Source organism: Aulonocara stuartgranti, assembly GCF_965226115.1.
Source record: "Aulonocara stuartgranti genome assembly, chromosome: 22".
In the NCBI taxonomy this organism is placed as follows: Eukaryota; Metazoa; Chordata; class Actinopteri; order Cichliformes; family Cichlidae; genus Aulonocara; species Aulonocara stuartgranti.
Genome location: NC_138957.1, coordinates 15,992,912 through 16,016,992, shown reverse-complemented (window position 1 = coordinate 16,016,992; position 24,081 = coordinate 15,992,912). Strand labels below are relative to the sequence as shown.

Sequence of the window (24,081 nt, the reverse complement as noted above, 5' to 3'; positions counted from 1 at the left end):
TTATTCTTCATTGTGTCACAACATTAATTCAGTCTTCCCAAGTTTGCCCAAAATTTATTTACATTTATAAAAAAAGAGCAAAAAACATTAACCTGATATTTCACGACAGTTTTCACACAGATATTTAGACTTGTGAAAATATCTAACTTTGGTCCCAAAAAGGATTTTCATAAACAAATCACAAAATTAAAAAACAATCTGCAACTAAACTTAACCACACACAGCGTCACGCAACACAGACTTAAAGCTTCTGTAAAACTGAAACAGACAAAAATAACCTCAAAGAGTCTCTGACAAGGATTTCCACCACGAAACACAAACCAGCGCTTCATGGGACTTCACAGTTCATCGTGTTTGTAAGTGAACTCTCTAGAGGATATAAAACCGTCCTTGTTCTCATCCTCTTTGGCAAAGATATCCTCCGCCATGTTCTCGTGTAGAGTGTCGTTGGGAGGGTAGCCGTGACGCTCAAACTCCTTCCTTAGATACTCTTTCACCTGGCAGACATGAAAAGAACAGGATGACTGGGACTTAAGTACAAACATAATAAAATGAATTAGAAATCACACTTTTTCCTCTTTGTACAGAAAGTAAAGTCTAGAGTGACATGGGATATGTAACCGATCCATGTAACTTCATATGTGTTTTCAATGGTTATCTTCACCTCATGCTTGGAGAGCTTCCAGTCATCGTTGAGGTCCATTTCCTGAAAGGACTCATGTGACCTAGGTCCATTTCTGATCTGTAGCACCTCGATGATAAAGGTAAGCGTGCTTTCAGGTGGAATCTTACCTGAATACAGAGAACAGGAGGGTAATGGGCAGAGATGTCAGTTCAAACTGAAATTGAATATTGCCAAAACTTCCAGTAAGCATCCAGGAAGTTTTCTTCCGTTGAAGAACACAGATGGTAAAAAGGAATAAAAAGCAAATCTATTGCTGTGAATCTGTTGGCATTAGAAAGGTTAGTTAGAAACAGAAGAGACAGATGTTATGGGTTAGAGTGGTTTGTGCTTACCGGACAAAAAAAGCACAGTATTGTTCACATGCTCCACGTAGAGAATAAGTGGACTAATGTCACTGAATGAAACCTTCATTCAGAGACATTGAATGAATTCATTCCTAGAAAGCAATTAAAAAGAACAAGAAAGACAAGTATAATAAGATGCGTGCATAATAATGTCACACTGTGAGAATTGGAGACACCAAGAAGACCGTGTCATAAAACATGCAGTGAAACTTCTTAGATATGGATGAAGCTTCTGTACCTTTTCCTTCCTTCCCATAGGCCAGTTCTGGAGGTATGACCAGTTTTCTCTTCTCTCCTGAGCACATGTTTTGCAGGCCTTTATCCCAGCCTTTGATTGCTTCTCTGATGCCCAGAGTGAACCAGATTGGCTGCTTGTCACCGCTGACTCGACTGGTCAACAAACACAGGTGTCGAAAGAGTGAAAAGTTGAGATGTAGAGAAGGTCTGAGGTGTCATCAAAGGTCAAGGAAATTATGATGCTTTTCTCAGAGTTATAATGATTCCTGCTGATATGAATGCTCCAATCAGACAGTTTTTCTACTGCAGGCTCTATGTGATTTCAAAGACTGTGGACCTAGCCAACCCCACTGAGAGAACATTAACAAATCGACAAGCTCCATCTCAGAAGATATCAAGTGAACACTATCTTTCCAGCTGGAACTGTATGCTGCTTTAAGAACAATAAACCTTGATCACCAGTGACCCGAAAGAACTGCTTGTTAAAAAAAAAAAAAAAAGACGCCTTCATGTCTGGAGAAAAGGAACTGAGGAGAGTGCAGCATGAAGGGCATTCTGCAGCCTCCTCCTTCAGTAAACACCCTCATCACCTTCAATGAGTTCTCCACTTATTCTTCATTAAAACCACATCCACCCCACATCTGAGGAACCACCCCTGCTTGTTTGTCTTCTGGCCTGGTTAGAAGACAGCTGGAGAAACTACACACTACAGCAAGGACGCAGACCCTGATGGCATCAGTGCGAGGTTCTGAAGACCTGTGTTAGCCTTGTGTCTGTGTTCCTGAGTCACTTTTACCACCTGAGTCTAAAGCAAGAGAAAATAGCTGTATTATTGCATCATAAAAAAAATATCTGTCTGGCAGAGAGTCATCTGGCAGTCGATGTTATTATTTATGGGATAAATAAAGTATTTTTCATTAATTCAAGAAGAGGGATATTATTTTTCCACCCACCCAGTGTCAAAACCTTACATTTGTGAGGTCCAGCCAATCTGAAGACTAAAGCTGCTTGTTGTCAGCATTGGATGCACGAGAGGTAGGGCTGTGCGATATGACCAAAATCTCATATCCCGATATAAGAGTTCTATCGTCCCGATAACGATATAAATCACAAAAATGTAACAATTTCTGTAAATTCTGTGAATCTCGGGCAGCTCGTCTTGCGGGAAGTGTTTCCAGCTGCGCGTCCTTTACCCGGAGTCAAGTGTTTTAACCGATGCATGAAACTATACATTTTTAGACATAAGTTGTAAAGGCCGCCGTTTTCTTTGTGAGTATTTATTTGAGTCTAAGGTTTATTTTTTAGCACCTGGCGGCTCCTTTTTAATTCTCATCCGTTAATAATCTGCTCTTTCACGTGATTCAGTTTATTTTGAAAAGTCTCAACAGGATCTTAAGCTTTATTGTGAAAGGTTTATGTGGAACATAAACAAGCGGACACGCGATGGTTTTACCGTAGTTGTTGCTAACCACAACGCATAAAAACAGGCACTTGTCCGTCTGTAGTGTGGTTATATAAAATATAAGAGAAAGAGAGAACTTGAAGAAATTAATATAGCCACTACAGTGATCATCAAAACAATGAAAAAATATTGCCGTAAACAGTTTATTTTGCGACACCACGAAACAAACGATAGCGTAAAATGAAACATACTTTTTTATATCGTCATCCGATATATATTGTTATATATTTCTCTAGTAAATGAAAAACATCTGTTGCCACGACTCTTTGGGCATTAATTGTAAGAAAGAAATGTGTACAATTATAAAAAATGTTCTGCTAGCTCATTGCCCAGACAGTCCTGTAATTATAAAACAGAAGAATTTGTTAGTTCACAGAAAATCTACTTTACAATAATATTATTAATTTACATTATTATTATTTAATTTTATTTTTAAACTGTTAATTTGGTGTAATACAACTGTCCATGGGGGAGGTCTTTACTCTAAAACTTAAAATACAGTTAAAAGTCCAAAATTGATCCTAATCACATTTTCCAAAGCTCGCACTGGAGTCTTGGCTGGGCCCATTTTTGGCCATGGACCTAATGTTTGACACTCTTGCACTAAAGCAGGGACGTCAAACTCATTTTACATCGTGGGCCACATACAGGCCACTTCACTGGTCCAGCCCACCAGTGAAACTCCCCTTTCTGTCTGTGTAAAGAAGTTAAACTACACATTGAATCGTTCACATGTCTTAGTATAAGGAAAAGAAGCAATTTTTAATAGTATGACTCAGTTTTTCTACATGATAAGGAAATTCTGCTGTAGTTCATGGAAGAAATCAGTCAGCATGACTCTTTGGCCATGAAATTACAGAAAAAGTTCTGGTTGCTAGTAGCTTACCATGTAATTTAAAAAAAAAAAAGTTTTTGCTCATTTTAGTGAAAAGACTGAAAATTTTCTGTCATATAATTTGACTATCTATTACTTAATAACTTTGGTGTGGTATGAATGGCCCTGGGGGAAGTCTTTGGCAGTAGTTAAAAGTTTTACAGCTATGTGTTCAGTGGACCAGATTGGAGTCTTTGCCCGGCCTATTTTGGCCCACGGGCCTCATGTTTGACATAACATTTAACTTTGTATCCCTTGCAGATAAATGCTAACATCGACATTCGAGAGTTTTAAATCTATAAAAGCTGTTTATGAAACCAGGGTGACGTCACTGCATCTCTCCTTCAGCCAGCTCCTTCATTGCTTCCTTGACAGAGTTGCATCATCATATTTGAGCGTTATAAGCCTCGCGTTAGCCATGAAACAAACCTGGAGAAAAACATGGTGCCATTCTCAAAGTATCCGTCATGATGCACCAGCAGAATGTCTCCATACTTGGACTTTCGGTGACAGAGGAAAGGTCTGTGCAGAACTTCTATCGTCACTTCAGCTTCGGGCAGCTTCCCCCCGCTGCTGACGGACACCAGCATGAAGGAGCAGAGCCAGCTCAGCACAACCAGCAGCATGCTGACACAGTCAGCTTTCAGAAGAAACAGCCTGTTGAACAAAGAGCTAAAAAGTTTCTAACAGACTTGCTGCGGCATGAAAACGTGCAGCTGTTCCTCTACGTGGCAGAGACAAGTCGCTGCAGGAAGTTTTCCTCTGATTGGCTGATCGTTTTTCGGCAGCCCCACCCACAGACAATCCCCCTCACAACTTTCCTTTGGCAACATCTGAATGAATCTTTATTAGTGTACAGTGCTTCATGAAACGTACAGTCATGCAGGCAGATTATCAGCTAATTACAGTTTAATGAATGATTTGATGTATCCCCCACATGCTGCTGCAATAATCAAATATGATCCTTTTTTGGATGACATTCATTTTTTCCCATCTCTTCCATCTGAGTTATTTGGACATTCATTTCTAAAAGGCCTCACTTTGGCTTGGATATTTACAGCATTGGTTAAAGCGGTCTGTCGTGCACTAAAAAAACACATTTACATGCAATATGACAGCATTGCACTTCATCAATATACTGCATTTTTTTTGTAATATATTGCACAGGAATAAACACACTTACACACCCCTGATTTGTATACTACAGTACATATATCTCTATATCTTTTTCATATTAAAAAGTGCTTTATAACACAGATTATTTCTGCATTAACAGTCAGCAAGTCATACACAACTATTTCGTATGATACAAACATGAAATCATTAAAATGTTTCCCAACAGTTCTAGTGTCCGTAACAGTGCTGCAGCCGATGAAGTGACACTAGCAAAGAGCTGTTTTCTGAGGTCAATTAGAGATTACACCTCCCGTGACCTTTCGTGGCTCAGAACAGGCACAAGAGCTTCCCTTAACTACTCTTTCTCAGTCTGTCGTTTATTTATTAATTAATTAATTTTTTTTTTTTAAAGTGGTGAGACTTCAGTTGAAATCTGAAGTACAATCCCTTTGATCACAATGATCATCAAGAGGATTTGCAAAGATCCACTGAGGCTGTTTTCAAACCTCTGAATTCAGGTGAAGTACTTGCAGCCAGTAGAATCAATGAGGCATGAGTCGGTGCATTTGAGATGCCCAAAGGACCTGCAGGAGACACAAAAACTGGTTTGTAATACGTGCAATTGATGCGCTGCATTGTCTTACAGTTATCGTGAGTGGACTATTTTTGGAAGATAAGCATACTGACTTATTTCTCAAAGCAGACCCACCATTAGATGAGCTCTTATATTCATACAGTAACACTTACTATACTTACAAAAACTCTCTCTCTGTATTTGTTTGTATCTTTGTCTGCAAACTCCTCCTATACCAACAGAGGCTTGTTTTACAAAGCAGGATTTTGGCTTATCCTTAACTTCAGGGTTAACCCTGTGTTTTGTTTAGGTGGTTCAAAATTAATCTTTTGGCTTTTGTCCTTTTTAAAGCAGCGCTGCATTTAGTGAATCCACATCAGACAATCTGGGTATGTTGAACTTTCTTCGCTGTAGACGACCCAGGAGCTGAGCAACTGAACTTGTCACACATGTGTATTTTAGGCCGCTGAAGGTTCTTAACTATATAAGAAATTATGATGCCATCATAGTCCATAAAAAGGAGTTAAAAACATGTTAAAAAACAAAAAATCTGCATGTGAGCATCTTTATGGCTCACTAATAACATTTAATGTTTTATATTTTTTAAAGTCAGGACTCACAGAAATCCTGGCCTAAATAAAGTACAGCACTGAAAACCCCAAACTGTGCTTTTGCTATGATATAGAAATGAGATATACTGTGTTACGTCATGGGTTTGAGCATATACCAGCTGTGTACAACTTGGACAGTCTATTGCAGGGCTAACAGAGAGAGGCAGGCAACTGTTCACAATCACATTCACACCCAGGGCCAATTTAGAATTGCCAGTTAACCTAATCCGTGCATGTCTCTGGACTGTGGGACGACCCAGAGTAGCTGCAGAGAACATGCAAACTCCATGTAGAAAGGCCCGGCCAGCGGACTGTTTCAAACTGTGCTGCTCACAAAACATGTTTAAATTTCACTACGTCACCCTAACACTGATTACTACACTGCAAGAAGACAAAAGATGATGCAGTAACTAGCTCACTAGTTGCTAACACAGTACAAAATCTGAGATTGAAAACTGAAATCAACGTGAATGTGTGCCAAAAACGTCAGTTTCTCAAATGGCCATGTGAAAATGGCTCCAAATAGTCCGTCCTCACAGAGTCCCATATTAGAAATGCAGTTTTTGACACTTTAATGGATTCATCTTGAGTTATCTGGTCTCTGGAGCAAGTCTAAATGAATGGACTCTACATTTGTGTTCTGAGAGCTGTCTGTGAACATACCCAGGGAGATAAGACTTGCAGGTCTGGTAACCAAAGTCTTTTCCATCGCACTCCTCTATTCCTTCGTGCCTGTAGCCATCTCCACAGTAGGCCCACTTACAGTCTGTCACAAGGGAAAGGAGGTGAGAGGCAGCAGGAGGCAGAGGAGGGTAGGGAGAGAGAAGACATTACTAATTTCTTTGGCACTGCAGTCTGCTTCAGTGATGCCAATACAGCATTTTCTTGCTAATTTAATTGAACAGAAGCAGAGAGTAGGGAGAGGATGGCAGCAGAAAAAAGAGGGGGGTTGAGATTAATGAAAGATCAAGGAAAGGTCTCACAGTGCTTACTAGCTTTCATCCTATGCCATGTGGGATCAGACTCTGTGGTGTACTGGAGTTATGCTCTGCAGGGTACCTCATCAGCAGCAAAACCAATCTACTTTACAGTTGGAGACTCTTTTTTTTTTTAAATTTAGACAAATGAAAAGCAGTTTCAGCTAAATTCACATAAGCTGGATATTTGTAAGAGATAAAGAAACATAAGCAAAATGGGACATCTTGCATTATATGAGATTTCAACCTCTACAGGCTATTTCTGCAGGTGTGCAAGTTAACAAAGCAAACACGGAACTCACTGAGGCAAGAATCTGTGACAATCTGGTTTCCATCATCACACTCCTCTCCGTGCTGGGCTTGCACCTTTCCATCTCCACACACGCCAACTCTGTCTGGGACTTTCTCAGTAGACTGGTATGGCTGGAAGGGCTAGAAAAATTGAAAGAACAAGCTCCAACTTCCTCTGAGTCTAGTGGTTTGCATGTAAGATATCAAAGCATTGAGGCTAAAGTTGCAGTTTATTTTCTGGAAAGCTTTTGTGTACCATCTACAAAAAACCCCCACTTTCTTCTAGCGCTTTCAGCCTCATACCGTTGCCTTCATCAGTACATATAGTCATACAGTTGACTTGCTGCTGCTCAGTGCTGCAAATGCTTTGAAATTACCTGTATGGGCTTCCATCCATCTTTGTCTTTAAAATAAAGCATCCTCTGATCCTTCCTGAATGCTATTGCATTCTCTTGTTGTAGATGGTCCATCTCCTCCTCACTGTTTACCACAAATATCTTGTGGTGAATATGAAACACACACACACACACACACACACACACACACACACACACACACACACACACACACACACACACACACACACAGATCAGTGAAAGCATGCCAATTTAAATACTCAATAACAGTATTGTGACAGGATGTGGTTTTACCGCTGTGACTTTATTTCCACTCCGCCGCTGTGTGTAACTTCCAAAAGGAGCATTATTTGGTCCGAGAGCACCTTCACAATTACAGTGACCCGGTGGACCAGGAAGACCCTTATCCCCCTTTTCCCCTACTAGATAGAGACCTATAAGAAACACATAGTTTACAAAAATAAACTTGGATAACACACAAGCAGCCAGTGGGATACTGCTTCTGATTGGGTCATGTCTGTGAGCTACTATACCTGATGCAGGAGGACCAGGTGGCCCAGGGTGGCCAGTAGGACCTGGAGGTCCGGGAGGGCCCATCAATCCAGTGGCCCCAGTCTGGCCCTTCATACCCTGTGCAAATTATAAAATACCAGAAAGTAGATTACAAAGCAAATATGCAAAAAAAAAAGAAGTGCTAATCAATGGGAACAGCATCAGTGAGTGTGTGTGTGAGGTAAAAGACCCCACTTCACTGGCTATATTTTCCAAAACTGTTTTAAGAACGTTTCTTTTTTTCACCTGTTTGCCTCTCTTCCCCGGACGCCCAGTCGGTCCTCTCTTCCCTGATGTTCCTGGCTCTCCCTTTGGTCCTTTTTCGCCCTTTGAGAGAAGCAAAATTGAGGAATAACTGGATAAAAAGCAAATCTTTCATCTTCTTAAGTCTTTAATTACTCTTACCTTCTGTCCAAGCATCCCAGGCAAACCAATTGAACCCTGTTCAGAGACAGAATGGGAGCTTGTTGTGAGAACACTGACTTTATCATAACATGTATATGAAATACTTAACAGTAATTTATTTGGACTCTGAAACAGCCAAACCAAGAAAAAGGTCTGAAATCATTTGAATTTTAAATTTAAAAAAAAGGGAGTGTATCAAACCTTATCGCCTTTTAGGCCTACTGGTCCAGGATCGCCTCGAGCTCCCTTATAAAAAAGAATTGGGGCGAGGGGAGAAAGAGAAAATGTGGATATGACACTTTTTTAGTAAGAGCAGTTAGTTAGAGGATGTGACACAGAACTTGCCTTCTCCCCTTTGTAACCACGTAAACCCTGAAAAGACAGAGTAAGAGACAAGAGTACATCAGAGAGAGAAAGCTTAATAAGAATCAAACAGGTAGTCCTGTAAACATGCCACTAACCTTTATTCCAGGTGGTCCCCTCAGTCCTGGTAATCCCATGAGTCCGGGGTCCCCTTTCTCACCCTGAGAAAAAATACAACTAGATGTATTTCAGGTGTCAGGAGTAAAAAACAAAATGCACCCAAAAATGTGTCTGTGCCTGGAGGAAGAGTCATGACACTTACCTTGGGCCCCTGTGGGCCAGGCCATCCTGGAATTCCTTGTTTGCCTGGCAGGCCTGGAGCTCCAGTACGACCCTACAAAAACATCAATACCAGTAACAGTTTCTCTGCCCGCTTCAGTAAAAGTGATGTGAACACAAAAAGCTGCTCGTCTACTCTAAAACTGCACGAAGAATTTTGCTGCAAACTCATTTAGAGTCCGACCTCCAACTCAGACTCCGCTCTAGAAGCACTGCAAATTACTGGACGGGAATGAAAGCCTAATCAATCTGGGTTCTGGGCAAAAGAGCCAAACATGATAGACAACAGCCGAACATCTCCGTGACACCCGGACAAGCATTGCAGAGCTGCTGCCATGCTAAGCAATGTGCTTTCATTTAACTGCCTTTCATTAAAACCGCAGCCTGTAGAGACTCTACGGACCTGCTGTGTGTGTGTGTGTGTATGTGTGTGGAGTGATTTATCACGAAGAGCAAAGGCACTTAGAGTGATTAAAGTAGAGAAGTAGAGTGCTGGAGAGGCTGGATCAGCAGGACTAGAGTTTGGTACGAGAGCTACTGGAGCAAGGCCAAGGAAAAAGAAATACGGAGAGAGGAAGCCGGAGCAGAGGAGAAAAAAGGAACAGCAAGGTGAGGGGACAACGGGATCAAAGTTTGCTGCAGGACGAGCATCTTCTGGGACTAATGCAGCGGAACCCATTTAGCAGCTGCAGAGGATATTCTGAGCACATCAATAGACAAATCACATCACAGAGCTCCAGGATGCATCCAGGGGGGAGAATAGAGGCAGACAGTGGGGAAAATCCTGATCCCATTACACCAAGGACAAGATGACGAGATGGACCGGAGAGAGTTGAGGAGCACAAGATGTGCAGGAGAGGATGAGCAGCTCACCTTTAACCCTGGACGTCCAATTTCTCCCTGGAGGAGGACAAATGGAGGGGCAGGAGATGGGGTGCTCGTTAGAGCAGAGAAGAGCACAAGGACACACACAAACACAAATGCTTTTACAGAAAACTGCATTAGAGACATAATTCACTCACCCCCACCCCTCAAACAAAACCCTCAAAACACACACACACACACACCTTCTCTCCCTTTGGTCCTCTTATGCCGGGCAATCCACTATGACCCTGAAAAATGTCACCAGATTTATATAAATCTCACATATCCCATAATGAGCATGGTACATTTGTAGAAAAATCAATACTAAAAAGGTTTGCGCTTGTTTAACAATATGTCCATCTGCTGTCTAAGAATGGTTTTGCTGTCAGGTGGATGCTCTGTGGCTAAATCGGGCTGAATTGCTTTTAGAGAATGATTTTGTGCAGCAGCTTATTTATTTATTTATTTATTTAGAAGTAAAGCCTTACCTCTGGGCCAGTCGGACCTGGAGGTCCCGGAGGTCCAGGCGGACATCCTGGTATCACAGGCTTTGGTTTTATCTGCACCTCCCCTCCGAAAACACTCGGCTCCAACAGGCTGTTGCTGTCCTTCATTCGATCAGTAAACACACAATCAGAGAGAAAGTTCTTTTTAAGTCAGTGGCCTACATCGGGCAGGTAGGGGAGGCTGTATAGAAACAGGTGTGTTTGTGAAGACGTACAGGGCTGACCCTCTTCCAAAGCTGAGGCGGAGGAGGGAAGAGTGGTGGTGGAGGAGGTGACATGAGACAACAGGGGTCAAACCTCATCGGCTCGGCCAGGAACCTGAAGCCTGAGAGGAAAAAAGAGAGCAGTGCGCATCAAATGGAGTGGAACATGCACACACACACACACACGCAAAGCTGGACTTACCTGAGCGGGCTGAGAGGATGGCGTCCATATAGGAGTGATGAGATGAGGCCCACGCAGGAGACAGAAGGATGAGAAAGGTAACTGCAATATTCTCCAGGTCCATGCTGCTGGATTACTTTTCCTAAAACGCACACAGGGCAGCCGATTATACACACAGTACACTCTATTTCTGTTCCCTGAGCTTACTGCAGTAGTTGGCACCTGTCACTTTTCCTTATTCCCTCTTGAGGGTGTCACTATTTCATCACTTCAGTCCACTAAAGCCTCTCTCTCTCTCTCCTTATAGCATCATAAACTTGTTGCAGCTCCACACTGCAGCAGATTTAAACACCGCTGTAATTCCAGCCATGCACCACCACTACCACCATCACCTACCCACCCTCTGTGCCAGAATTAGACAGAGGGGAGGCCACTGCTTGTCAACAATAGTAAGATTCATTCACACAAACCATTTTAACACGCTCACACTGCATGCGGTCAATGCAGGTCAATAACAGGAGGGAGAGAGAGAAAGAGGGTGCCTTTGCATAAAGATGCTGATAAAGGCTCACGTGTCACTCCATATCACATCGTCACTGGCGCTCACTTCTTCTTCTCGCAGCCTATTGATTAAACAGTACATGCTGTCGAAACGACACCACAGCCCTAAACCACTAATAAATGTCATCCCGTGGATTTCATTTGCGCGATCTCTTTACCTTCAGCTCGAAATTGCGCCGCACTTGTTGTAGACACGCCGTCCGGCGCTCCTTTCGTCTAAATGAGATGCGCGCTGTGCAGTCCCGAGTACTGTGGCTCCTCTGACATTTGTGTAGCCAATCTGGAGAGCTAATAAATCCGATCCACTTATCGACCCGCTTCTTCACCGCCGGTCAATAACAACACAATTGCAGCTCAGAGGACCGTTTGTTTTTTCTCTTGGCGCTCCTCAGAGCCCATCAGAGAGAGAAGCCACTGAGTGGAGCAGACACGGCGGTGTGCTGTTCAGCTCCCAGCGGGCGTGGATCGCGGGACCATTTACTGTTGTGTCATCTGGATCGGGTTCAGGACAGCTGGCCGCATAACGCAATTTAAGTTTGCGCGTGCCTGCACTGGCCTGGCACGTTCTGCGTCCTCAGTGGTGAGCTCTTTATTGGAGTAATGGCGCCCTCTGCTGGATACCTTTGTCCGTTTAATAAAATAAAATAAAATAAAATAAAATAAAATAAAATAAAATAAAATAAAATAAAATAAAATAAAATAAAGTTTCACTAACAGCTGATTGATCGAGCCTATTGGTGATAATTGTTTGTAACGTGGATTTTATCTTTATCTTTTTTACCAATTAACACTTTGGTTGTCCGATTAAATTGCACTATTTTGTATATAAAGATGAAAAATAAGACGCAATGCTGCTTCGGATACTGCAGGAAATATGTTATGTGTTAATAAAAACTTTTATTTGGATGTTTTTTTTATTTGGATGCCAGACACGAGTAAGCAACTCGTGTCTGGCTGCACTTCATCCACCCTGCCAGATGTGAAAGCAAGCTCAAAGATTACAAAGGAAAATAGACAGCTAGACAAATAGGGCCTGGTGCAAGACACTTTACCAGACTTGCAATCTGTTAGAGCAGGTGCCTGTCTAGTAAGTGGTGGAGCGGGTGGCCAAGATTTTCCATAATGGATAGCAGATAGTTCAATGATCTCCTCACCACCACATCTTCAAAAGTGTCCAATTTGCAGTCAATCACAGAGCCAGCCTTTGTGATTAGTATATTCAGTCATTTGGTGTCACTAGCTCTGATGCTGCTCCCCCAGTAAGGTACACCGTACTCACCACAACTAACTGATAAAAAATCTCTCATTTTTTGCTGCACCCAGTGAAGTATGTAAACTTCCTTAGGAATAGATCCTGATCATCCATTGCCTGTGGGGGTGGTTGTCTGATCCACATAGTTTGGGAGGAGAAAGGAGAAAAGGGCAAAATCACTGATAGTAATCAGGATGTGCAGTGATAATGAGCAGTGTGTGATGGAGGAGCCAGCAGAGGACTGCTGGAGGATAGACACCTGCTGGACAAACTTAACTCATTTGCTCTCTCCGCTCACTTTTATCCGTCTGTAATCTTAAACCCAGAGGATTCAGGATAGCTGTTGGCTGTTGGTGCAAAGTAATTTGTCCTTCAAAACTATATGCTCTATGAATATATTATTAGTGTCTCAATCTAAAATTTTGTCTGCTAGAATCCCAGTGCTGTGTGGTGAAGCCAAACATATTAAAAACAAAGCAGTGCTTCAAGAAAATAAATGGCAACCTTAAAAAATCACACCAGCTGTGTTTTTATGCAAAAATTTAATATAAGATAACTAAACACTACAAGGTCAAAGTCAATGGTGTTTGGCAAATGTAAAATAGCATGCTAACTCAGTATAAAGAATGAGGCCTGTTAAAGTAATCTAAGCACTTTACATTGTTCCTTATTCTCTTATCTTTTTAAAAATACAACAGCAATCTATTTGTTGACCATACTATCCATAAAAAACACAGAACAGAAACAAAAACAGAAATGAATTCAGTGAAAGTAAAGAGCAGCACTGTAACGATCGAAGTCTGTAACACCCAGTGGTTTGAAAAGATGATTAAAAACCTCTTACACAAAGCCTGCCCAAATTGATACATCTAAACAGAAAACACTTATGTGTTAACAGAAAACAAAGTTCTAACAATGTTCCACACAAGCATCGATCAGCAGTAGTTTATGCGCCTCATAAGCTTCTTTTAAATAGTCTATAATATCCTTTCTCTCTTTTTTCTTTCTGATGCCACTGAAGATCATCTTGGTGCCTGGAATGTACTTTTTTGGATTTTCTGTGTCTTCATCCCATACAATATCTAAAAAAGAAAACACAATAATTAAATTAATTCTTTGAGATTAAAATCGGTGAATCGGAGAAGAATGCTGGCTACTGTGCTACCTGTTCAGGCCTGCTGCTCTGGCCATCAGGTATGGGAAACATATCCTTTCTTAATATTATAGCAGAAATATACACACTACTGAGCACTCCAAGGGAAAACTCCCATAAATTCCAGTACAGAAGAGTTAAAATGCAGATTACAATTCACATTCAAAGCTCTACTGAAATTTATAAGATTATGAAGGTTTGTTCTGTCAGGATGTTGAATATGAAGACGATGAAGACTGCGGAGGAGATTTGTGGATGTAGTGAGGACATGCAGGGGGATGGCATAAAAGAAAAATGATGCTGAGGGATAGAATGAGATGGAGGCAGATGATTCACTGTAGCGACCCCTAAAGGGAGCAGCTGAAGATGAAGAAATAGTTCTTAGAGGATAGATTGATTATGATTGACTTTTTCACAGAAGAAGCTAGCACTGGCTTATTCACTCCGCTTTAATTTTCCACCAATCTGATTTGCATCTTTTCACATAGAAAAGACTCAGACACAAAGCTTCACAAAGCTGAGATGCATGGAGATCAATCAATCTGTCAGTCTAACCAAGGTGAGTTCTGCACAGCAATGGTACCTGTATCAATGTTGGCCTGTGTATAGGAGTAGCCAGGTGCTTGCCCTGTCTGCCTTCCAAACAGTCCCCACAGGTTGGGCCCCACCTTGTGGCTCTCCCCCTTTCCCACTGTGCGGCACTGGGAGCATTTCTGCACAAACACTTTCTTTCCTTTCTTGACATCCCCCATTACCAGTGGCTGGGAGGAGACACAAGCGAAGTGTGCAACCTGGAATGAGTCACACCCAAACTAGTAACATATGAAGCGAGTGGAAATATACTACACAAATATTTACATGTAACAGTAGCCCAGAGTCAAAAAAATCACTCACCAACTTCCAGGCTGTTAATGCACAAGTTATGAAATGTGGAACAAGATGTTCTGGGAACAAAAACATGTAAAAAAAAACAAAAAAACAAAACAAAAAAAAGAAGTTTAAAAGAAAAAAAAAACTAAAATAGTTATTTAACAGGAAGTTTGACTCGCTTTTGCTAAAAAGTCAAAGTGAGAAAAGATTTATGCCATCATTTATCCTCCAAAAAGACACATAAAAAACAAATAAATGAACAGTTAATAAACAAAAGGGAAAACTTGCAGATATTGGACTGTGGCTGAAATACCTCTGGACAGAAGTTCAGTGTTTAGCTTCAGCTTCAGCGTTGCGCCGGATAGTTTGAAGCTCAGAAAGTAAGATCTCAAATTTATAATGGGGGTGGTTGACTATGCAGTGGTTCAGTAGGACATTCATTCAGTACAATGATTGGCCACTAGAGGGAGACCAAACACAACCAAGGTGGTCACATTTTCCCTCAGTCTGGAGTAACAAAATCAGTGTCACCATTTTCAGAATCATTCCAGTGAATCAAGAAAGGTGTGAATGAATTTTTAACCGGTGGATGACATAAAGAGTTTTATCTAACAAAGTGATAGTGCCCGCAGTACAGGATGCACAGTACTAAGGAAACAGTGGGAGTGTGTGAGTTTTCTGTGTGCTTAATGTTTTATGTGTTAACTTCCCTGCTTTACTCTGTAATACTAACAGTAATGCAATTGTCTGCTCGAACTTAAGAAATTACATTAATTGAATAAAGATTTTAAAGAAACACAACTGCCTTGCTTTAATGTGGACTTCCTTCCCTATAAGCCTTCTGTTTTGTAAGATAACTCTTTAAAGTGTTAAATAGACTTACAAAGTATAAATTTTCCTTTTGATAAACACCTCTATGAAATCTATTTTTACAGTGATCCCCACTTGCAGTTTGAAGGTTCATCTGCAGGTTAAAATGCATTTGTCACCATTATGCAACCATAATGGATTTATAAACACAGCTCCTCATTTTCATCTGTTAAAAACCACACTGTCCAGGCCAGCCAACAGATTTTTTTATTTGTTGTGTTATCCAGCTAAGGCTCTAATGCAAAGGGTGTAAAACTGGCTACGGGATAGCCATACTTTATTTAATGCTATTGCAAGTTATGTATATTTACTTTTTCTCAAAGTATTTTCTATCTCACATCTGCATCTACAACCAGCTTAGAAAGCAGTTAACCCCACACTTACACTGAATCCAGAGGAAAACCCAACAAAGTCCCTGAGAAGGTTTGAATTCTTGCAGTGAGGTGACAGCGCTAACCTCCACATCAACCTAGCCACTGATATACAAAACACTGAATACAAAATGTCAGAAGGTTTTTTTTAAAACTATCTCATGATATTGCACCAATCACCAGTATTCTAACCTCTTTGGCCATTGAAATAGTACATATTACCCTGATATACCCCCACTACTGACAGAGTACGTACATATATAGTTGGTGGTTTCCAGGACACGAGGAATTTATTTACACGCCACTATAGGAAGACAAGGAAGCATATTTTCTTTATTAAATATATATTTACTGGAATTATTATGAAAAAAGTGAATTAATTTTCAAACTAGAGGCTGAGCAGAAAGATCACAGTGGCCACTTTGATTGGGTTTTTGTCTCCCCCTTGTGGTTTATCACTGAACTGCAGGGTCACATGCCGTAAAGTTGCTCCTGTATCGGCAGGGTTTCAGTGGATGCCGGGTGCTAACATAGTTAACTGCAAGGTTAAAAAAAAATTCAACAATAAAATGATTTTTCCAAAGAAGTACTGAAAAGCAAAACTGATGAAAAAAAATTTAAACAATGTCTGAGATAATCACAGCATTAGCTGGAGGAATGGACCACCATCACAGGATATTAATGTTTGTGTAAATCAGTTTTATTCCCAATGGCACAGCCCACTGACACTCCTTTGGATCAGGACGGAACAGTTTGTGATTGCAGGGCTGAGGTTTAAACATTGCTCATGACCGTTGCTAGGTCAACTGTGCAAAGTCAAGTCAGATGTAAGAGAAAAATTTCTGTGACTTAGTATGAAATATGAAAATTTGCTTTCCATCACAATATGTGTAACTTTATTTAAAGAGACATACAAGATTTTCCTCAAATGTTTCACTTTAAGCACTTGTCTATACAGTAAAATAAAGAAATGTTGATATTTACATCCTACAGAGCCCTATAGACAAAAATCACTATTTACTCTTTTTTTCTTCCAGCTCTGTTTCTTCATCTGAGGTAGTTGTTGAATCAAAGTTTTCAGCCCTGTAGGAACAAAGCACACTGTTTGCAAATGCACAATGGGACACCCATCCCTTCTCAGGAGTGCACCCGAGGTTGAAGATAGATAAACCATTAAGAACATCATTTACCTACCAGTGCAAGCCAGTGTTTAATAACTGTTCAATGGCAACAGTCCTCAGAAGCTTCCAGTAGGGACTATTCCTCTCAAATCTTTGAGACAGCACTTGGTTCGGTGCTCGTCTGATGCTCGGGCACTCTGCACACACTCGAATTGCCACCCAGGATCTTCCAAACCTCTGGGGCAGGTTGGGAGAGGAGTTTGGTGTCCTTTCATCACTGGGATGACTCTGTCTCCCAAAGCGCAATGGCATGTTGGCGTGCTGGTGGAGGGGTTTGACAGTGGGCGGATAGAACCTGACGATGGTCGGGAGGCTGAATTTGCTGGTGGTGGGAGCCACGTGTATATTGAAGCTCTCGAGATCTAAGCTCCTGTGGATTTTATTTTTAGTCTAGAAACAAGAGATCAGATGAAATATAATGCACATAATGCACTGTTTCAGTAGTTTTGCAAGCCAAACAATTGCTGGTTCACTACTGGGTCAAGGGCATTTTTTTCTCACATTCATTAAAAAAATTTTTTTGTTCACAGCAAAAGCAATCATTAGTTGCCACCACAGGTTATGCTCATACCCCATATTTTTCTGCAAAAAAGTGAAACAATGTCTGCAAAAGCTAATTTTGGAGAGCCCAAGATGATCTATTTGAGTTGCCTTTTTTAAAATCTGCTCAGCTATTCATTTAACAATCTTGTACATCAGCTAAAATTACCATATGGTTAAATTTTTAAGCTCAAGAAATTGAAGATTATTTGAGGTTTTCACACTTTAACCAATTTCTGAAATGTTAAATCAGTTCACAAAACATGTTTTACTCATTTACTAACAAGTTATGGGTCTAATTATTTCTTACCTCTTGGTGCGGCTGTTTCCTCACAGAATATGTGCCGTCATTGCTGCTGAGCAAGTTTTTACCGCTGCGGACCGATTTCCCAAAGACGTGTACATCAGACCCTCCAAGACCCCGCAGCATCAGGAGCGCAGACAGTATCATTGTTACCAACATATTAACAACCATATTTCACAACTTCTCTGAGCAGCCTGAGGACATATGGTTACCACAGTGTCTGCAGGTATTAAAGGTCCCTGAAAGCATGCGTCACTGGCGGTGTGTGATGAAGACAGTCAAACACATGCACATACATCTTCAGCCTAATTTAACAGGAGGAAATTCCTGACCCTACTAATTATCCTTCTCTGAAGGATATGTTTGAGGAGGTATGTATGTCCTAATTAGGCTGCTGAATGAACCAGTCAGCGTGTTTTCGGTTTAGTTTGGTTGAAAGCAGGAAGTTGACAGGAAGCAAAAACAGGTGTTCAACAAAGATACCACATATCACATTTTTAGCATCACAATTTGATTTACAGTGAGCCAGAACAAAACATTCATTTTTGTAAGGATTTCTTGTAAGTTTTCTTTACAGTGTAACTAAAATGTTTACATTTACGTGCATGTAAATAACCATGTATGAAACGACGGCCTGAGAAAAATAAGAGCAATTATAATTTTATTCAAGTTATTGAAAATTCAGTTAGTTTGAATTATTATATTAAATTATTCTATATGTTTTTTTTAAAAAAATGTGATATTTATAAGAAACACCTTGGTCTACGCATCTACAAACGCAGTTCTGAAGTAGTTGGGATGCTGTGTAATATGTCCAAAAATAATAAAAAAAATAAAAAAATAAAAAACCAAGCCAAAACAAAACAAAACAAAACAAGAAGCAGAAAAAAACATGCAATAACTTGCAAATCTCATGAAGACATATTTTAAAATATATAAAATGTTGAAAGTGAAAAAGTGTACCGTTTTAAGAAAACAATCAAAAAAAAAATTAAATCAATTTGAATTGAATAGCTGCAGCAGTTCTTGAAAGCACTGGGACAGGGCCATATTTCCCACTGTGTAGCATCCCAGTCCATGAACGGGACCTGAGGAGACCAGCTGCTGCTTTTTTTTATTTTTTATTTTTATTTCATAATGCCTCACACGCTTTCAGTTGGTGAAACATCTGGACTCCAATTCAGCACTTGGACTCTTCTCCTATGAAGCCATGCTGTTTTAATAGATGCAGGATGCGGTTCAGCATTGTCTTGCTGAAATATGCAAAGCCTTCTCTGATGGGAACGTATGCTGCTCTAAAAGATGCAGACACCTGCAAGCTGCTAATTCCATAGGTACTAGTGCATCCCTGTAAAATCTGAGATGGAAGCTTTTGAACATTGATAACAAACCTAATGGTTCTTCCTCTCTTTAGTCTGGAGGATGCAGCATCCATATTTTTCCAATAAGAATTTCAAATTTTGATTTGTCTGACTCTAACGCTGTTTTTACACTTTTCCTCAGTCTATTTTAAAACTTTTTTTTTTTTTTTGCCTGTCCCGTTTGGCTCTTTTGCCATCAGAATTGTTGTCTAAAGGCAAACAAAGATGCCCAACGGATTTACTTTACCAAATTGACCATCCCAGCCTTGCCGTAATGGTCCATTTGATTCACCTTTTATTGTTTATTTTATTTTCACTTACTGAATACGGGACAGACTTGACTGGGGGAAAGAAGGGGAGAAAGAAAGAGGGAAAGAGAAACAGCTGAGAAGAGGGACGGGGGAGAAGGGCAAAAAACATAAACCAACAGAACGGGCAGAGAAAAAAAATGCATATATCAATCACCTGGATCACTTGCTGAGAAAGAAAAAAGAAAACAAGCAGAAGAGAACAAGAGTAATAGAATAAACAGCATCACAATGATATATGGGAATATGACAGTAAATACTAAATATTAAACATTATTGTGCAGCACATAAGATCAACAGAACACAGTGTGCTTTGAGGTAGGAGCCAAAAAGGGTGTAGTTTGTGGGTGTGATCACCCGTGTGTACACCTGTGAGCATGGACGCGCTTGTTTTTTGTTTTTTAAAAGGTTCCTTCATGTAATGATCTGCTAGAGGGTGTGGGGGGGCCACAGCCCCATCCTCCAGGGCATGAAGCAGGTGTGGAGGAGATCAAAACTCCAGACATCCAGAGGCCCCCAGAACACAAGAGACCAAGGAAGACCAACAGAGGGGCAGCCGCGCCACTGTCCCAGAAAGAGCTGAGGAGAGTCCCAGATGAGGGCTCACTCAGCAGCCGCGGAGCAGAAGCCAGGGGGAGTTGCAGTGACGCGCCCGTGAGCTCCGCTGGCAGCCAGCCGTGCCTGAGTGACCGAGCCCCAGGCCGAGAGGCCGGGGGCACCCCACCTCCGAAGTGGCCCGAGCGAGCCCCAGGCTCCAGGCCCAGATAAGCGGCCGCCAAGGAGTGAGCCGGTGTGTACCTGGACGCCCATCCCCAGACACAAAGAACCACCAACGCACCGATGTCTGAGGGAGTCCGTCACTGGCAGGGGAAGTGGTGGTAGGGGGAGATAGCCCTCCAAACCTTGGAGGGCCTGAGATGTCCCCAGAGAGGTGGTGCCTGACACCCAACCTGACATATAGACACAGACATACAGGCACACACAGACACAAACATCCATTCCCACCCTCATGCTCTCATATGCACTTACTCCACACTCAACCAACGTGGAGACAGACATAAAGAGACGCTGTACACACGATCACACTCCCCAAGCGTACTCTACAAACCGGGTCTAGGTACCCTTGCCCCTGGAGGGGGGAACTGCACCCAGACCCTGGTGGTGTTACCCTTTTCCCTGCGGTGGGGGGAGGCAGACCGCCCCGACTCCGCAGCAGCAGGAAGGCCCCACAATCCAGACCGCAGTCGGACGGCCAACTCCTCCTCCTAGCCCCCCCGCTCCAGCAGGTCGCAGAGAATGTGGGTGAGAGAAGACTCCAAACCTCCCTCCACCCGCTCATTGTAGTGTTGATGCATGTGTGTTCTAAGGTGCATTTAAAACCCAGGAGGGCATGGAGCTACCTGCCAGAGAGCAGCAGGTAAGCGCATGGTCCCTCCTGCTAGCCCTCAATGTCTACGTGTATTTAAAATTGAGAGGTGGGAAACGACGCCAGGGGTGGGGTGTATACCCTGATGGTACTTTGGACTCCGTGTATCGTGCCCACCCCCAAGATCCTATATGTATGTGTAATGAGAGTGTGAGTAATGTGAATGTCTAAGTTGTGGGATAAAATTGAGGCAGAGGCAGCCAGAAGGGGACAGAGGGGGGGGGGGGGGGGGGGGGGGGGGTAGCCTCCTCTGCACCCTGGTGACACACCCCTACTCCAAGGTCCTGCATGTGTGGGTGGTTGTGGTGGAGCGGGAAGAGGGAGGCAGCTGGAGATGGGGAGGGAAGGAAGGGAGGGGCAAGTGACCCCTCCCTGGGGCCAGCTCCCCCGCTGACCCCAGTAGGCACCCCCATACTCCGCGACCCGCCAGGGAAAGGGGGCTCAGGCCCATCCAGACCGGGGCCCAGTGCAGCAGCGCCTCCTGGCCCCACAGAGCCCGGAACAGTCCACCCAACCCCACCACAGAGAAACTGCACCCACCCCACCATCCACTCATCTTCCAGACTACATAAGACAATAAACACCCAGGCTGAGATCTTCCTCCACCTCTCCTGTATCTCCCCCTCCTGCAGAGGGAGCTCCTGAGGAGAGGAAAGCTCCTGCAAGATGTGACAATCTCCCCCACCAGTTGAAGAGCCCCCCAGGTGGCTCGATGCACCGGCGGCACCCTGCTCCAGGGCTGGGCCCCCATGCACCCACCCGCCCACAACCCCGGCAACACACCAACCAGGACCCAAGCCCCCGAGGCCCGGTCGGGGTCCCAGCCCAGAGACGGAGCGCCCCCAGAACCTCACGCCCATCCCGGACCCACCCAGGGGCAGCCAGGCTACCAGGTCAGTAACCCACGTCCATCAGCACAGACCCTCCCCTAGCCCCGCTGCACGCAGCCGCGAGGAAACAGTCACCTGAGAGCCAACAGAGCCCCTAACCGGACATGACCGTTACCCCGGGTTGAGCCCCCCAAGGAAGATGCCTCCGGGGAACCCCCTGACGCCCTAAGCCTGTCCCTACCCCCACACCAATCACAACAGTGAAGGCGGGACCAAACTATGACCCCCCACCCCCACTAGGTGATGGAGCTGATCAAAGGAGCCCAGAGCAATTGATCTGATGTGGTGGCAGAGGCTGTATCAAGACTAATGTAATCTAATAGATAATTTCTATATTGGTTAGAATTAAGATTATTTTTATTTTTCCAGTTCATGAGGACTGTTTTCTTGGCTATGCATAGGGCAGTGAAAACCATATGGGTGATATTCTTTTCTGAAGTGACATTATCTAAGCTGCCCAACAAACACACTAAGGGGGAAGTTGGAATGTTACATTTCAGACACTTCGATAAGTCTTCACATATCTCACGCCAAAACTTCTGAACTGGTGGACAGAACCAAAGAGCGTGGATATAATTGTCCGGTGAATTGGTTTGGCAGTGTGAGCAGTTGTTGGTAGACGTAAAGCCCATCTTGAACATCCGATGACCTGTATAGTGCACTCTATGTAATATTTTGTATTGAATTAATTGAAGACTGGGATTTCTAATTAGATGAAAGGTTTTTAAGCAAACCTGAGACCAGAAGTTTAGGTCTAAGTTAACTGATAAATCCGCTTCCCATTTTGCAATAGGAAGTGATATTGATTCATCTGTTTTAGAAAGCATTCTGTATATTTTGGATAGTAATTTGGGGGTTTTAAGAGTAAGAAATTGAACCACACTTGGTGGTGTTTGTAGTTCAACTTGACCCGGTTTAAATTTCTTTTTTACTATGGATTTAATTTGTTGATATTCTAAAAATCTTTTCTTGTTGATCCCATATTGTGTAACTAGTCTGTCAAATGAAATAAATTCTGTTCCTTCTAGTATATGTTCTAAATATTTGATTCCTTTATCACTCCAATCTGAAAAGTTTATCATATTATTGTTTTGTAATATGTCAGGGTTGTTCCAGATAGGTGTACGTTTGCATGGGATTAATGAAGACGCCGTCAATTTTAGAAACTCCCACCATGCTGTCAGAGAAGAGCTGATGTTGATGCTTTTAAAGCATTCATGTCGTTGGATGTCTGAGCTGATAAATGGTAGGTCTGAGATCTCTAGATTATTGCAAAGTGCTTGTTCTACATCTAGCCAAGGTTCATCTAAGAGGGTATGTTTTAGCCATCCTGAGATAAACTGAAGCCTGTTGGCTAAGAAGTAGTGCTGAAAGTTAGGCAGTTCTAGTCCTCCTTTATCCTTGGTCTTTTGTAGTGTTTTTAAGCTTATACGTGGGGGTTTATTTTTCCAAAGGAATTTGGACATACATGAATCTAGAGATCTGAACCAATCTTGTGGCGGTTTAGTTGGGATCATTGAGAATAAATAATTTATTTTTGGTAAGACCATCATTTTTATAGCGGCAACCCTTCCCATGAGTGATATGGGTAGACATTTCCATCTAGCCAGATCATCTTCTACCTTCTTTAAAAGTGGGATATGGTTTAATTTAGTTAGATCTGCAAGCTTGGGAGAAACATTAATACCTAAATATTTTATATTTCCCGATTGCAGTGGTGTAGAAGAGGAATTATGGAAGGAGCAATTCATCGGTAGGACTGTAAATTTTGACCAGTTAATTTTAAAACTTTGACAAAGAGAAGATGTGCGTTTCTAGGTTATGGCTTCTTCTTTGCTCGAATTTAGCTTAAACCTAAATTCGTGAATGACACCTTGTGGTGAACCGTGTTCACAGACAGTGATTTCTGGAAATACATCCCTGCTTTTAATGCAGTGTCAACTGAGAGCCTAAAGATCACAGGGATTCAAAATTGACTTTCAGCCTTGACAGTCTTTTGATATTATTATGTACTTTGTATTATGTGTTATGTTTAATGAGATATTTAAAGTCTTCACAGTTTCATGTTGAGGGACATTATTGTGAAGTTGTACACTGATAAAAGCTATTTTGGA

At 42.1% G+C, this 24,081-nt stretch overlaps 4 protein-coding genes across 4 annotated transcripts; all 4 read right to left on the bottom strand.

The window, feature by feature from the left end:
- Positions 1–34: 34 nt before the first annotated feature.
- Positions 35–4,357, bottom strand: LOC309698065 (peptidyl-prolyl cis-trans isomerase FKBP14-like). Its single transcript, XM_082520341.1, has 4 exons — positions 4,032–4,357; positions 1,268–1,419; positions 665–792; positions 35–497 (listed from the first exon to the last, which is right to left on the bottom strand). Exons 1-4 carry the CDS (start codon positions 4,226–4,228, stop codon positions 339–341), a joined length of 636 nt encoding a protein of 211 aa, XP_082376467.1. The 5' UTR covers positions 4,229–4,357; the 3' UTR covers positions 35–338.
- A 78-nt stretch (positions 4,358–4,435) lies between these two features.
- On the bottom strand, positions 4,436–11,997 carry LOC309699642 (uncharacterized protein). Its single transcript, XM_082522757.1, has 18 exons — positions 11,600–11,997; positions 10,902–11,022; positions 10,712–10,821; positions 10,479–10,598; positions 10,194–10,238; positions 10,000–10,026; positions 9,110–9,181; positions 8,946–9,008; positions 8,826–8,856; positions 8,686–8,726; positions 8,485–8,520; positions 8,326–8,406; positions 8,061–8,157; positions 7,822–7,961; positions 7,549–7,668; positions 7,183–7,312; positions 6,567–6,669; positions 4,436–5,302 (listed from the first exon to the last, which is right to left on the bottom strand). Exons 2-18 carry the CDS (start codon positions 11,002–11,004, stop codon positions 5,233–5,235), a joined length of 1,389 nt encoding a protein of 462 aa, XP_082378883.1. The 5' UTR covers positions 11,005–11,022; positions 11,600–11,997; the 3' UTR covers positions 4,436–5,232.
- Positions 11,998–13,602: 1,605 nt separating this feature from the next.
- Positions 13,603–14,784, bottom strand: LOC309698214 (cytochrome c iso-1/iso-2-like; the record flags this gene model as incomplete). Its single annotated transcript, XM_082520513.1, has 3 exons — positions 14,741–14,784; positions 14,430–14,607; positions 13,603–13,775 (listed from the first exon to the last, which is right to left on the bottom strand). The coding sequence occupies exons 2-3, from the start codon at positions 14,596–14,598 to the stop codon at positions 13,603–13,605; spliced, it is 342 nt and encodes a 113-aa protein (XP_082376639.1). The 5' UTR covers positions 14,599–14,607; positions 14,741–14,784.
- Positions 14,785–16,970: 2,186 nt separating this feature from the next.
- Positions 16,971–18,141, bottom strand: npvf (neuropeptide VF precursor; the record flags this gene model as incomplete). Its single annotated transcript, XM_082522659.1, has 3 exons — positions 16,971–17,040; positions 17,152–17,528; positions 17,989–18,141. The coding sequence occupies 3 exons, from the start codon at positions 18,139–18,141 to the stop codon at positions 16,971–16,973; spliced, it is 600 nt and encodes a 199-aa protein (XP_082378785.1).
- Positions 18,142–24,081: the final 5,940 nt, after the last annotated feature.